We start from the raw sequence: 15,474 nt of genomic DNA, 5'->3' as shown, positions 1-15,474 counted from the left end.
TTTGGATACAGTACCGCCGTTAGAGGAAGTCCTTGGGATCTCTTTGCCTTGTGCTGTGGTGATGCGAGGAGACGGTGCAGTTAAGGAGTCTGTTATTGTTGTCTGATGTTGCTATGCAGAGTCTGTAGCAGGCAGAGCCACTGGGAGGAGGAAGAGGAGGAGAAGGGAGAGGAGGAGGGGGATGAAGCCGTGCGAGGTTCTGAAGCTTTCTGAAACTGGGGTGAAGCTTTGGGAGGAAACATGGGGCTTGGTTCAAATCACAAGCTATACACCCATTAAAGAACAATACATTTGACCGCAGGCAAGCAGTTTGTGTCCGAACTCTGTTAAAATAAGGATATTCTATATAGCGAGGATGCAACGTGACACTTGTCCTGGGTCGTTTCTTTTTTATCTGCGACAGAGCTCAGACAATTAAGAGTTTCAGTACCTACAGTCGCCCCCTTTACCCCACCCTGCCCCAGACTGTTATTCAGATTTGCACGAGAGTTCAGGATGGCAAAGCACCACATCCCATCACAGGCTCCGTCTCTCCAGGCGCGAATGCTAGTTCGCTTGCTTACCGCTTCACATTAACTCTCTGCTTGTGTATCTATTTGTCCTTCTTTCAGTTGGAGTTGTTAACACTGTCTGTGAGGGGAGCAAAATCAAAACCTCTTCCACTTCGTCATATGTCCTCCTCTCGCCCCCCCTAACCAGGTCCATTTTTGCCCCCAAAGGACAACCCTGATCATGTCCATTATCTGTCAGGATACCTCGATGATCTCCATGCTCCCAGAGAAGCTTGACTGCTTCCCGATCTTCCCCAGTTCTTCTCGGGATCGCGTCTCGGAGATGCCCTCCTCGAACTCCATCTGACAGCTGCGCCGCTTGAACTGCTTTTCTGACGCAGGCCCGCTGCTGTTCGCACTGTTGGACAGGGCCACTGTGGCCGACATGGAGTCTCGGTGGTCTCTCTGAGTCAGTGGTGCTGAGGACTTCTCTCTCTGGGATTTGTCTCGTAACCGCACGGCTTCGCTGCACCCAAACGCCACATACGCCGAGCTGCTCCCAAACCTGACCGACGTCTCCTCTCCCCCTCCATCCCCTCGTCCTCCTAGCTCCATCCCTCCCTCACCGCCCTCCACTGCCCCAAAGTGCCAGGGGGCATCTGTGGGGGGAGTGACAGGAGTGACGGGAGTGGTGGCCTGGACAGTGTCTCTGTGTTTGGTCCACATGGCTCCAGACTCCATGCTGGGCAGGGAGGGTAGTGACAGGAGCAGAGAGCCCTTTAGGTTCTCGTCCAGGCCGGGGCTCTTGCGGTCCAGCGACAGGCTGAGGGACTGCGGAGGTTGATGTTGTTGGGAGTGGACAGGGGAGCTGGCGGAGCAATGCTTGTGTTTCCTTCTGGGTCTGGATGAGGAAGAACCAGTGCGATGGACTCCTTCGCTCCCTCGGAGCCCCAAACCTCCAATGCTGCCCCCGCAGCCCGGTGAGGGGAACGGTGAGTCGCCGGAGCTGGGGCTGTCAAGGACGGGAGACTGAGAGCAGACACCATTGGAGGTGCCGGTTCCGGGGCTGTCAAGCTTGCACAGCTTTGGGACGTCTTCAGAGTGTGTGGGTCCCTGGCTGGGGCAGGGGCTGGGACTGTTTGGGGAGTAGACCGACTTAATGTCAAGAGAGAAGGAGCGTTTAAGCCGGTTAGTGTCCATGATCCTTTCTGCGGAGAGGTTTAGGCCGTTGAAGCCTTGCTGGAGGGAGGTGGGTGATGGCAGCTTGGGTTCTGGTGGGATGTGTGCATCTGCCACAGATGAGTCATAGTTGCTGTGGTGACCGTTCATCTCGAAACCTCCGTTAACCTCTGAGCTTGGCTTCGTGCTGTTTTCGGATATCTCGTCATCAGAGGTCGAAGTCAAAGCTTGCAGTAATCGCAGGCCCTTCTCGAACTCCAGAAGCTGACCCAGGAAGTTGAAGTTGGGCGATATGGACGGTCTTCGGTCCTTTACAAACCTGTAAGGAGGAGAAGAGTTAGAAATGATTAGTTAACAAGACTGAATCTGTTGCCATGGTTGGTCCGTGTCAGATTTCATGAGAGGCGGGGTGTGAACAGTTTTACTGATGCACAATACAGAACGATGACAAGCATCTACAAAAGAGAGCTGTGCTTTCACTGAGGCTCAGCTGGTGCTGGGTGGGAGGAGCAAGCGTACCTGTAGGCATCATCTGATGACAAGCCCATTGTCTTCATGATGTATGCAATGGCGATGGTTGCCGAACGCGATATTCCAGCCAGGCAGTGCACAATGACTCTGCAGTTTGACACCTTAGCTTTGTCTGTTGGGAAAGGGGAAACAAACAGGTATGAATACGCATGTTTAGCTCAAAGTGTCTGGAGACAATTAACGGCTTAATGAAAGAAAACTGACTTGCTCTACTGGAAAAGTACATGGGGAACACCTGACTGGTCGTGTCATACCTGTCCCTACTGTTAGCTAAGCTGCACGTGGACTTGTATGAACTGTGACAATGTGCTGGTATGTTGTAGTGAATATCATAGCATTCTTCAACACATAACTTGAGAGGAATTCACTTCCTTATAAAGACACTTCCCTCAGTGGCTATTGGGCGTTGTACTGCTAATCTTCATTCCAAACCCATTCTTGTTTTATTACATTTCCCCATTTCATACCTATGAATTCATTAGTTTTTTCCAGCCAGGGAAGCAACTTCTCGCAGTAGTTGTCGTTGACTGGGATGCGCATGAACTGGCTCTCGCTGATGAAGTCTGGCTTGGGGCAGGTGTTGCTGGCATTCAGCACATAGGTAATACCATTTTGAGCCATCAAGTCCTGCAGAGACAGAGATAAATAAGTTCAAGGACACATTTTATTGCCAGGTGATAATAACAAGACAGTTACCTCTCAATGATGCTGATGAAACGAGTGAACGGATGCAAACTAAATTCTACCTTGTTGAGGACGTCCTTCTGTGAGCCCAGGTAGAGGTGTGGCAGGATGCGAGTGGGCCCGACATTAGACACAGTCAAGCAGGGCTGGGACAAGCTCATAGGGAGAGAAGTGGCAGGTTTCCCTTCACACAGGCCAGGAAAACAGGAGGAGAAAGCAGCAAAACCTCCTGCAGCAAAAGAAGAGAAGGAGAGAAGGGGTTAGATACACTAATGGTTTTCCACAGAGCAGTCACACATCACCCTGGGAACTCCGCAAAGCCTCTCGTGAACGAATCAAGAACATCATTAGCAGAGCAAACAGACGCTCTGAAGGCTTTCAGAGGTGAATCTGGGCTACAATGTCTGGGTCTTGCTTCGTGCAACAGGAGCACACAAAAAAAGAGGCTTTCTGTGCTTCTGTGTGCGAGTTAGGTTGGCTGCTGGGCGGCCAGGAATGTGTATGTCTGGCCCTTTAAGAGGCAGGCGGCTCCACTTTTGGCATATGTGTGTGTGGCTCTGTTTCCTGCATGAGCTCATGTCCTGTAGCAGTGCATTGCGTCAGGCTGGGGGAATGAGAGAGGCCACAGGTGCAGGGCCAGGACAGAGGCCCAGTAACATCCCCCTGACAACCACACAGCGCGTGCACGCACACGCACACACACACACACACACACACACACACACACACACACCCTGACACACACACACACACACGGTAACAAGACGATACTCTCCAAGAAGATACAATCTGAAGACATGATCACATAATCTTGCTGTTAACATGTACTCAATTTTCACTCTCCCTGTTTGAGTCGCTCTGTCCATTAGGAACAGCTTGCCCCCACTCCTGCACACAGACATAAATACCCACACTAATCATTACTCTGCAGTACCGCGGTTGTATAACTGCAGGGTGGGGGCCAGCGAGACGAGGTGGGTGTGTGTGTGTGTGTGTGTGTGTGAGTTGAGGAGTGGGTAATGACCTCGCGAAGGAGTGTGTAGAACGGAGCAGAGTGCTTCAAGGAAACCTTGAGCCCCAGAAAAGGAGATTAGAACCTAATCTTGGTTCAGCCCTGCCTGACCCAATCTGGGTCGAGGCACAAACGCGTGCATATGCACGGTGAGAGTGAGTGAGAGTGAGTGAGACATGACATCACTGTTCTCAAGTCGCACACGCAGCACATGACATTGCCTTCTGTTGTAACACACACCCAGCTGCACTACTCGTGTAGCAACGTCTGGTCGACTCGCAGACACGAACCCACACACACCCAGCGGCTCAAGAGACATGCGATCGAAAAAGCTGCAAAAGTTTTGCTGTGCAAACCGTCGCAGGATAGATACTTTGGTATTTTTACGCTATTACACAACAGCACAGCTTGCGAGGCCGGGTGCATCCTCATGACCCAGCGCTATTATGGGTGCGCTGTCTCTTTAAATGCAAAGTGAAGAACGGTTGTCTGTTTCCAGCTAGTAATTGCAACCGGCGGAGCAATGACATCAGCGCTCGACATGGGGGTGGAGTGGAGGGAACAGGAGATGCATGGATGTAGAAAGAGTGTTCAGATAACTACGATACAGGGAGGAAAGCTTGATGCAAAGAAGTAGAGGCTTTTAGATGCTATTGTAATGGTAAAATATATTTCTGCCATAAGTTCAAGGTTTGCAGAGGCCCAGTGGAAGCATCCCCGTCAATTATCTTGAAATATTGTTGTTATTCTCTTTAAAGCCTAGATACAGGATGTGGGTGGATAGATAAGTTTGCACCTGCTGATAAACTTAATTAATAGTTGGACCAAGGACATAAGACTCGGTTAGGTGATTAAAAATAAGCATGATTTGACCCTCGTTTAAGGGTGCGGTTAATTTTCATTGGTTCTCTTAACCTTTTCTTTTTGTTTCTTTGTATGACAGACAGATGGACAGGGAGAAACCTTCGAATACCAAGAAACGGACACAAGTCCGTGTGAGTCCTTTCCACTGTCACTGTGATGCGTGCCTGTGTAAACTCCTCTCCGCTCGCAAGCAAGTAAAGAATCACTCTTTACAACTTGTGTGCCAGAGACTTTATTGTCTGTTCATCAGAAAGCTCAAATTACAATTCTGCCTCTGCCACAGTGTGAGCATGATTTCTGCTTTTCTGGCCTCTCGAGAGTAGACTAAACAGCCATTTGTAGTTCACAGTTTGTCTTTAGACTTTTCTGGCAATGTACAATTTCCACCAGAGCCTTTTTTTTTAGTGATCCTATGGGCGGTGCTCCAGTGCCAGTAATTGATAAAACAGCAAGAGGAAGGGTACTTCTTTGAAGGGTTTCTTCCTGGTTCTTTGTTCCCAAGCTGCTGGAGTGGAGCACACACACACACACACACACATGCAAAGAAAATAAATGGTGCTACATATAGCTCCCACCACAGGCACAGTATATACTGTATCACTGTGTGGAAGCGGTATGTTCCTGGAGACAGTTAAATCAACAGGAAAAGGCTCACGTCACCCTGTAACCATTTCCCTTTCTGTGCGAGGACATTGTTAGAAAGTTGTTCGAAGGACAGAAGACAGGACGTTGCACAGTGGAGACAGTGTGTGTTTAACACTGAAGAGAAAGTGTGTTAGTGTGTGTGGAGGGACGTGAACATGTGAACGAAAATACTGTCTAAATACTGTCTGTTCTCGCCCCGTTGTGTGTGTTTCTGGATTAATAAATCACAGCCGCGATTGCTGTAGCTGACCTCATCTCGTGTTAAATAAGCATCCACATGACAGGAACTGGTGAGCCAGTGTGTGACTGGGAGAGTGAGTAAGGGGTTACTGGCATGAACGGAGACTGAAGCCAGAGATAAGAGAGCGGGACTGAGTGTGCCTGTCTGCACTTACATTACAGTGACATTACGTCAACGCAATTACAAACACCTTCCTTGTAGTCAAAGCTTGACGCGGCTGCCACGAATGGACGTTGGTCACACAGGAGATAGCGTGTTATTGTCACCTCGTCACCTGACCCCACTCAATGCCTCGTTGCCATGACGGCGAGGAAGGGCAGGGATGTTGATGACAGTTGGCTCATCGTGTCCCTCTGAGTGCTGTCAAGATGGCATAAAACACACACGAAGCCTTCAAAAGGGCACAAACACTCACGCACACACACACGCACCAGTGAGCACCAAATAACCCAAAGAGACATGGCCTCACATTCTCCAAAAGACAACGATGACACATCCGTCCTTTCCAATATAAGCACACAAAGCACATGCATAAACACACAGTACACTCACCCTGAGGTCATTGAAAATACCCTGTGACACACACCAGCCCAGCTGTCCATGAGGATGACATCAGAAAGTCAACTGGGACAGATGAGTTCACCTTCAGTGCAGCATGATAACTAGCAGAGACGGACACACATTCTGCTGAACAGAGATAAATAATGGCTGCTGTCGTGATCTTTCGCCACACAGAAAAAATAATCAAACTCCTATTCGTTGGGCCTCCAGATCATGTTTTGTATGCATCATGTACTTCTGGAAAATGTACTTGGACAGGATGTGACTAACCCAATTTTGACACACACTCGGAGAAAAAAAAGGAAAGAAGAGAAAATCTTTTGGGTAGAAAGAAAACACACAACCGGGAAAGAGGGCACTGTGTCGCCATTGGCAGTGCTAGCCAGCAGTGACTTCCTTTTTCCGTTTTCCTCTGCCCACTTCATCACTTATGCAACTGCTTATTTTCCTCTCTTGCCCTGTCAGAGCCGAGCACTCAGGCCTCCTTTGTTCGCTGGTTCCCTCCTCCTCATCAGTCATTTCCTCCAACTAAATATTCACATTTCAGTGTCAGAGTGCTGGTTATTATCCCGCTGACATGAAAAGTGTGCGCTTGGTGGAAGATATTTGGATTAAATTCAAGCTTTTTGAGGACCGCGCTCCCGCGAGAATCAATGCAGAAGGCTGAAAGATGAATGGAATTGGAAGCCCGGAGATATTGACCGGACAAACAGAGACATACAACACCTGCCTGGCTATTATGGTTAATGGGCGCTCTGCTGTTACATCACTGCAGTTGGAGCAATTGACTGCCTCGTCAATACAAGCTCACCCCCTCCCTCGCCCTGTGTGTTTCTGTCTCTGTGTAGCTTTCAGTTGCCCTCTTTAACTCATCTGTTAATGGACAGAGGACACACACACATGCACACAGACATGCACACACACACACACACACACACACAAACAGCTCGCGGCAGCCTGGGGGCATTGATCTGCCTGAATGAGTCCCCCGCACCCCTCCATCGCTCTCCTCTGTGGTTCATATCGGGGGAGACATGACGCCATCCTCTGTGCCCCTCCAGCTGTCCCCAACACTATGAGGGGACATTAGCATCTCAATGTGACCCCCCCCCCCAAACCCCCTTCCTCCCTCACCCTCCCAACATGACATCATTGCACACATGTCCCACTCAGCTTCACAAAGGCTGTGCTGCAGCCTGGTGAAGCGATTGGAGTGTGTGTGTGTTTTAGGGAGGGAGGAGGGGGGGGGGGGGGACTCTGTCAGAAATGTGTAGATTGACAGCCCATTGATGAGGTAGTGGGGTGATGTCATCGCTTTTCAGGCAGGGCGTCAGGTAGAAGATTAACATGCCGTACTGGCTGACGGGTGAACTGTTTATTGTTCCTCTATCTTCACAGACAGATAGCGGGAGTATGTCACTTTGATCAACTGCTGTTTCAGCAGTACCGTGTTATTGCAACGCAGGACTGTACACCCTCTTGTAATTTAGCCTATCTATTTCCACAGAGACGTGTTGCACTGCCTCAAAATAACCTGCGAAAGACACAATTCTATTTTCACCTGCTGATGGCAAATGTGTTATTTTTTTCCGTCTTTGCTTTCTCTGAGACAGTTTGACACCTCCAGATGAAAAACAGTGACGAGATTTACTGTACGCATGCACACGCACACCAACACACATAAAGAAACACACACCTCACAGAGTGGCAGGTGTGGAGGGCTGCTATGCTAACGGCTTTGAACTAGCCTCCTGATATGCACGTAGCGTCCACATTTGCATACAAACTTTACACCCAAACTCTAATACATTTATGACTCACAGGATCTAACGATGACGCCAGCGTTTCAATGACAGCATAGATAATTTGTGCAATATGCATGCAAGTGCGTTATGTAAAAAAAGATTAAATTCCACAGCAGCACGGCTCTGCATTGCCTCATCGCTCTGTGTGAAAGGTGTTATGTTAAACACCTGCAGTGCACACTGCACACATATTGATAACATAATCTCCACAAGACACCCTTCTGCAGAGAGCGAGCGAGCGAGCGAGACAGAGAGAGAAGAAGTGAGACAAAAGCCAAGAGCAGAGGAGAAGAAAGAGAAAACAGAAAGAGCCTTTGTGATAGTTTTACATCTCAATGACCACAGGCTGAGAGAGCATGAGCACTATGTCATACCGCAGGTCACGGCTCTCATTCTTCCCCCCGAGAGTTCTTTTTCTTTACGCTCCTTCCTCTTCATCGCTTCTCGTCTTCATAATGTCATCCCCTTAATCCCCGTTCTTCCTATTCTTTCTCTCTAAACACATTAACTGTGCAAACAAAAAAGGTGGGAAAACAATTAGCGGGTTTGCCGATGGATTCTTTTGGCCCGTTGTTGCAGTACATCCCACTATTGATCCACTAGACGTCCTTAAAACTCAAATCACATCTTTCATTTGCAGCACGCATGGACTGGAATACCTCATTACATGGGAGCCCACTGTGCCTTTCTTTCTCTGCAGTGCACTAACTGTTATCAGTGGTTTCCCCCCCATGCACACCTTCAAATGTAAACGAGAGCGGTGCATTTCACAGCCAAATCCCCAGAAACTTCCGTGTTTGTATTATATAAAATCAGACTCCATGCTTTTTGCATGTTTACTAGGTTTGATTCCTCTGTAACCTCTGTACACAAAGGCCTACACCCTCAACATGTTACTCGCCAGAAAGGGATGTTCTCTCTCACCCACACACACACACACATGCATGCACACAGACACACACAGACACACACTTCTCCTGCTGTGTCCAGGTGGATACACACCTCTTAGCTCTCTCCCCTCTTTCATCCGGCGGACCCTGATCTTCAGCCTCATGTCTGTGTCCCGTCGGTCCGGCCAAAAACAGTCCTCCGCTGGGGCAATCACCACATCCAGAGGCATCCCCCAGAACACACTCTGGTTTACACACACAGACACACACACACACTCAAGTGGAAATGTTCTGGTCCCCCTTCCTTCAGGGATGGAGTGAGCCCTTGCCACGCAGAAAAAAGTCAGAACGAACCAACAGAAGTGTTCTCCTTCGAGGGCTTATTGAGGTGAGCCCACAGTGATCGTTGGGATTGTTACACCGAGTGTAACAATCCCAAGTAGACACAACTCCTGCTGAAGTTCAAGTCCACAAAAGTCAGCGGTCACAGTGTCCAAACGGTGACCCTCCGAGAACAGACCCGGTCTGACAAAGAATAGTCCAAAATGTCCGTGGGCACGCTCCACAAGTCCACCAATGGCAAAAGTCCCACAAAATGACCACAAAAATTCCTAAAATGCTCCTGCGTCAAAACGCAGCAATTTCGTGGTTTCGTGAAGAATGGCGATGCAGAGAGCAGGAGGAAGAACAAAAGTGAGTAAGTCTGTACGCATAAGCCAGCTGTAATGTGTCTGCAGCTGGTTTACAGAGCGCCTGTGTGTCTCTCTGAGCGCTCTCTCTGTCTCTGTGCGTCCACAGCCAGAAGAGCAACCCACTATTGTTGTGCTGCTTCTCTCTGCCCGTCTCTCATTCGCTCAGTCGTTGGGCTTCACTCCTCCCTCTTCCCCCCCTCTCTCTCTTTCTCTCTCTCTCCCTCTCTCTCTCTCTCGCTCTCTCAGCAAAGAAGGATGACGGAGCTGCACTCTCTCCTCGAGCTCTGGGGGTGAATGAGCTCACTTGCCGTGAGCTCAGACTCTTCCCTCCCTCCCTCCCTCCTCCCACCCTCCCCTTCTGCTACCTCCCTTGCACCCTCCCTCTCTTGTGGAGCCAGCGCTCCGTCATAGCTAATGTCTAAGGCATGTAACCACATTCCTTACTCACCCAACAAATATGCGGCCACCTCGGGGGCCTCGCTGCAAAGCAGGATGGAGGCTAAGACACAGCTACAGGCTGTGTAGCAGACACACACACACACACACACACACACACACACACACACACACACACATATACACATACACACACCTACAACACTGCATAGTATCTGTGTTGTTGTCGATAACAGGGCAGAAAGGAAAGGGCTTATTTCAATGTGCTTTACAATTTGCTTCTTCAGATGATATTTGGGTTTGCTGGGGGGGGGGGGGGGGGGGGGGTTGTGAACTTGACGGTTTATAACAAGATATATAAATAGGATGCAAACTTTTGCTTTTCAAATATCCTATATCATTTTCACATCTAATTCCTATTAAATACCAAACACGATGCTGTAGCTGTAATCGAGTGTCACAGTATTACAGTAGGCAGAAGCTGAATAGCTACTTTAGGTTGCTCGCCCTAAAGTACTGTAGGAGCATATTACACCTCCTGCAGCGGAGGATTAAGGCTGTCAGTACGTTGAAAGCTGATTCATCTATGAAGGTGAGGGAATGTGTGCGACTTCAACATGTTTCCTGCGCTGGTTCATGTCTAATACGCCTGCCTTTCGGACACTGTGTCCTCGTGTTTGAGGATGAATGAGAGGAGAGCGACAGCTTAAAAGACATTTAAGCTGTAGAGAAGGGAGAAGTGGGGCGAAAAAGAAATGAAAGCAGACAAAAGTGGAAGCGCACACTAGAGGTGATGAGAAGACCAAACAAGCGTGTGGTTGGCAGCCATCATCCCATTTGACAGGCCACAGACTTCTGGTACTTTACTATGGAATGACAAACATGTAGGCCACAAGTCCAGCTATGGACCAAAGCTGCACAGGACTTAACACAACCGCTGGACACTGCTGTTAACTAAATGTCAAGTAAATACTATGCAAATACAGCATTTCTAAATACATTCTGAAACTCAAATGAGTGAACACTGGTTTGTGCAACGGATCAATTTAACATGGCGGTTCCTTTTTTGCTACCATTTTAGGTCATCGAACATCTTGCTCGTAATACATAGCACAGATTCTCCAACAGCACCTGCCGTGAGCGGGCCAGTGAAATGTCCGATTGTCTGCTCAGTCTCAGGTTGAGACATCGCAGCACACTGATTACATTCAAGCCCGGTCACGTGGGCTTCAAGTACATTCAGTCATCGCCGCAGAGACACGCTCCAAAAACAAAAAAGAGGCAAATAAGCCGATACAAGATGTCTAGTTAGGGGGCCAGCTGCATGCTAACTGACTGACCTCATCTCATCGCTGCAGACCCCTGAACGATCACACTCGGGTGAGAACAGCCTTACGTCACCCTCTGTTCAAGTACGGGTCACTGAGAGCGGGAGAGGAAATAGGTCACTTGGTGATGATGAGCTTTGTGAAAAATGCAGACTTTGGTTTTGGGTGGATGTCGAACCGAAGAACAAATAAGGGTGATTTGGAACAAAACACGTACACGCACACGCACTGGTTTCAGGTGTGGCACTCCACGGCGGTCAACTTTGAGTCACGACACTGCGAACACAGCGATCATCGCCCCGCTTTGAACTGTTTGAACACCTCCGCTTGGTTGTTCGGCCTGTGTGGCTCCAAGCCATGAAACCAGCTTTGGAACGCCGCACTTCCTAACACCTGCAAACCCACCGCAGTGGAAGCCAACAGCAACAAAACAAAAAGTAGCCGCTGGTGTTCAAACCCTTTTGAGTTCCTCGAGCAAACACCGTGCCCTCGTTCTCTTTACACCCCTCTCCTCCTCCTCTGGTCCTCAGCAGGGAAACAGGGCTCAGAATAGTAGGCGTGTTAATTAGAGGATTACAGCCAAGACGCTATAAATGACAGCCAGGCCTTTTTTATTGACTGCACATGTGTGCCCTGCTGCGACCAAAATAGTCAGGACGGTCACTCCGGGCGTCCCCTCCCCCGCCCTCCATGACATCTCTTAGATTTAGAGCGTGCTTTTATGGAAGAGTTACTGGGACAACGCACAGTTTACACAGAGACCAGCCAAAACAGACAGGGAGAGAAGTGGAGATGAGTATGAGATTGCGGCGTAAGACAGAAAGAGAGAAGGTGTGTAAAGGCCAAAGGGGCCTCGGAGACTAGAGGAACAAATGGCGCCGCCTCGCTGCACTGGAGGCACCGAGACTATTAGATGTTAGATCAACATGTGAGAGAATGTCTTTGCACCTGACAACTGAAGAGAAAACAAGGACATCCATGTTTGGATTTCATTTGATCACATTTGTTCAGTCTTATGTCAGTATAGTCGTATCACGTGTCGTGGATGCAAATATATCATGTATGTATGTATGTATCAAGGAATGGCACCGATAACTGACAGGTGGGACCTGGAAGTTGTTTGCCATCTTCTCTCTGATCCATCGTCTTCACTCTTTTACACTTTCCCTGCAATTCTTGAACTTGCTATATTGAATGGTTTTGTAAAATAGTAAATAAAAACAGTAACATATTATAATTTATTTCTCCACACTGCATATATTTGTCCTATCCTGGAAGAGGAATTGCAGTTGCCCCCATTATTTCCTGTAAATTATATATTTTTATTCTCACTTTTTATTTTTTAGGGCTTGAAACCTGTTTCTATTTTGTATGCGCTTTGCAAACTTAAACAAGTCTAGAAAGATGTACATTCTATGCAAAAACCTAAAAAAAGGTACTGATATCATAATATAAATGAAATATTTTTCATTTAATATCTTCCGTCGGCATCCGCACACCCTTCCCTTCCCACCGAGACAGGCAGCGACAGGAGCGTCATCCGACACCACAGATCATCTGTCAGGATATCATGGGAAAGAGAGACGTCATTCTCCGGATAGGGCAGGTTAGGGTGAAGAGTGTGTGTGTGTGTGTGTGTGTGTGTGTGTGTGTGTGTGTGTGTGAGAGTTCATTTGTGTGTGTGTGTGTGTGTGCACCCATGTGTTGAGACCATGCGGGAAGAGGAAGAACAGTGCAAGGTGAAAGGAAGATGAGAGGACATTGCTGAAGGGGGGGTTAGACAGGACAGGGTGGACAGTTATTTGGTCCAACATGCATAAACACAAGCATATGTCCACTGTGTGTGTGTGTGTGTGTGTGTGTGTGTGTGTGTGTGTGTGTGTGTGTGTGTGTGTGTGTGTGTGTTGATAGTGGTGGTTGTCAGGGGATCAGTAACGAGGCTGCTCTTGCAGTGATGTAATGCCTACAGGAGAACACAGCTGCCATGCCTGGGGGGTGAGGTAGTCAACAGGGGAGGCAGAGGGGAGGATGGATGGAGGGATGGTGCAATTGAGGGTGGGGGAGGTGAGGGAGGGGAGGAGGGGGGAGGTTAGGGAGCTGGGGGTGCTGGATGTAATTGGGGGGGTGTTTGAATCCATAGGGAGAAGGTAACTGAAATGACGTAGTCCTATTGTGAGGGGGCATTACTGGTGCACTGAGTAATCTTGTGTGGATGAAAAAGTGCAATCTGGACTGATTGTACGCCTATTTAATTTTTTTAATTGGATTTGTCTGGAGCTAAATCAGGAAGCTTTTCAAAATAAATACTTTTTACAATTTTATTTAGAAAAATGTCTTAATTGCACATTGGTGCATTGCACAAAGAAAGACAATACATTCATATTCCTCAAACTAAGAAACCAAACAAAATGGTATTGGTTTGATTTTGCGTAGCGCGGTCAACAATATAAAAAGATTTAAAGCCTCCATGTGCTCTCCTCTTCCAAGTGCCTTCCTCCCCCCTGCATTTATTAGAACCGCTTTCCTTGCCTTGTCAGACAGACAACGCGAGCCGATGACGTCAAGGGGGAGGTAGAGACGAGAAGATGATGGAGGGAAGTGCTTCTTTGATGTAAAGAGCAGGCGGGAGGAGGGGTGTATGCGATTAAGCCAGCACTGATGCACCACTCGGTCATGCATGTGTGCTCATGCATGCGCTAGTTTTATTTCTATCTGTGCAGCCTGGAGGGAGGCCTGCACTCATCAGTCATGCAGAAGACCCCCTGCCCTCCAAACAACTTAACCCCCTGGAGGAGCTCAGCACCCGGGGCTTCTGCAGCAGTAAATCTATCTCACTGGCAAGAAATTTGCTTCCACACACAGATAGATATACTCAAGCAAGTGCGTATAACACATACACACACACACACGAAGAAAGAGAAGAGGGTAAGCTATCAAACACACCGAGGGGGGCTTTCAGTACCAGACGGGCCCTCATAAACCAGATGAACTACTTAAAAATCCCAGTTGGAGATGTTCAGCGGTGTGTGTGCGTGGAGGAAAGCGGGGGGCTGTTAAGGCTCAAAATGAAATGTTGCTGGCCACCACAGGCATGTGCTTACAGTATGTTTGCATGCATATGAAGCCTGGCATTCACTTTGTGTAAAAAGTGTGAATGTATAAAAGGGGGATGTTAATTTTAGCCGAGAGTGAGGCGGCTCGCAGCTGTTTTCTGAAGGTGTATATATCGAGGATTAATATACGTGTGTTTGTGCATGAGAGGGATAATACATTGAAAATCATCAGTCTGCAGGACTGTGTGCGTGTGTGTGTGTGTGGGTAAACTCTGATTTTGTCTAATTTCCCCAGAGGTGAGTTTGTCTACACAGGTTCACTTGAGCATAACAGATGGTTATTTCATTCTAAATGCTAATGGACTGACCTGGATGCACAGGGTTCCCCTGCAGTACTTGGAGGCAATAAAACCCCGAGCACACACCTCAGCTCTCCCTCGCATTGGCTGGCAAACACACGGACCATGGTGGTTCTGACAGAGAGGAGCTGACATGGATCATTTAGTTTTTTTTAGGAGTTCGTACCGCTGCTAAATGCAGACTGACATGCAGGTCTAAGATCGGTTCAATGTAAGTCAGCTCCCATCAACCCAGCAGGGCGGCTGAGAGACACACTGTCCTGACACCAGTGCTGGAAGCCGAGCCATCTGGTCCTCTGCTGGTTACACACACACACACACACACACACACACACACACACACACACACACACGCGCGCGCGCACACACACACACACGCGCACACACGCACACACACGTTTGGTCTACCTGTCTCACAATTAGCTCAAACTGGACGAGGGTGTTTCTCTGGAGTCGGTCTGTGCCGCTCACAGACTGGTAAGATCCGTTCGCCCCCAATATTATTTTACACAACGACTCCTACTATCTCATCAGCACACACAGCATGACTCATGGCCTCAAATGCCTAACAGTGCTTTTTTTTTCTAAATAAATCTTCACCCGACAGCAATGTTAATCAAATATTTCCGCTGATGTTCCAGTGAGACGAAATTGAAATAAATTCCCGAAAATATTGATACCAAATCAAAGTCCATGGAACAGAAGGGAACGTTTTAGTCCTCCAGCGGTGCCTTCTTACACAC

General features: G+C 48.3%; 1 protein-coding gene across 6 annotated transcripts in view; it reads right to left on the bottom strand.

Moving 5' to 3' along the window:
- Positions 1 to 301: 301 nt before the first annotated feature.
- dusp8a (dual specificity phosphatase 8a) overlaps positions 302 to 15,474 on the bottom strand; it is a 40,444-nt gene continuing 25,271 nt past the window's right edge. For 5 of the 6 annotated variants that reach the window (XM_068603406.1, XM_068603405.1, XM_068603408.1 and 2 more), the window contains 4 exons: positions 2,948 to 3,114; positions 2,669 to 2,828; positions 2,190 to 2,313; positions 302 to 1,989 (listed from right to left, as the gene is read on the bottom strand). In XM_068603406.1, the coding sequence (XP_068459507.1) occupies positions 747 to 1,989; positions 2,190 to 2,313; positions 2,669 to 2,828; positions 2,948 to 3,114 (1,694 nt within the window). In that variant the 3' untranslated portion in view covers positions 302 to 746. Of the gene's footprint in view, positions 1,990 to 2,189; positions 2,314 to 2,668; positions 2,829 to 2,947; positions 3,115 to 9,015; positions 9,794 to 15,474 lie in introns of those variants that run through there. The other variant, XM_068603409.1, reaches the window with a different exon arrangement.

Source organism: Clinocottus analis, unplaced genomic scaffold (genome assembly GCF_023055335.1).
Source record: "Clinocottus analis isolate CAN_PGR_092001 unplaced genomic scaffold, fCliAna1.0.p SCAF_6, whole genome shotgun sequence".
Lineage (NCBI taxonomy): Eukaryota > Metazoa > Chordata > Actinopteri > Perciformes > Cottidae > Clinocottus > Clinocottus analis.
Note: the sequence above shows the minus strand (reverse complement) of the source record. Positions and strands in the feature narration are given on the sequence as shown.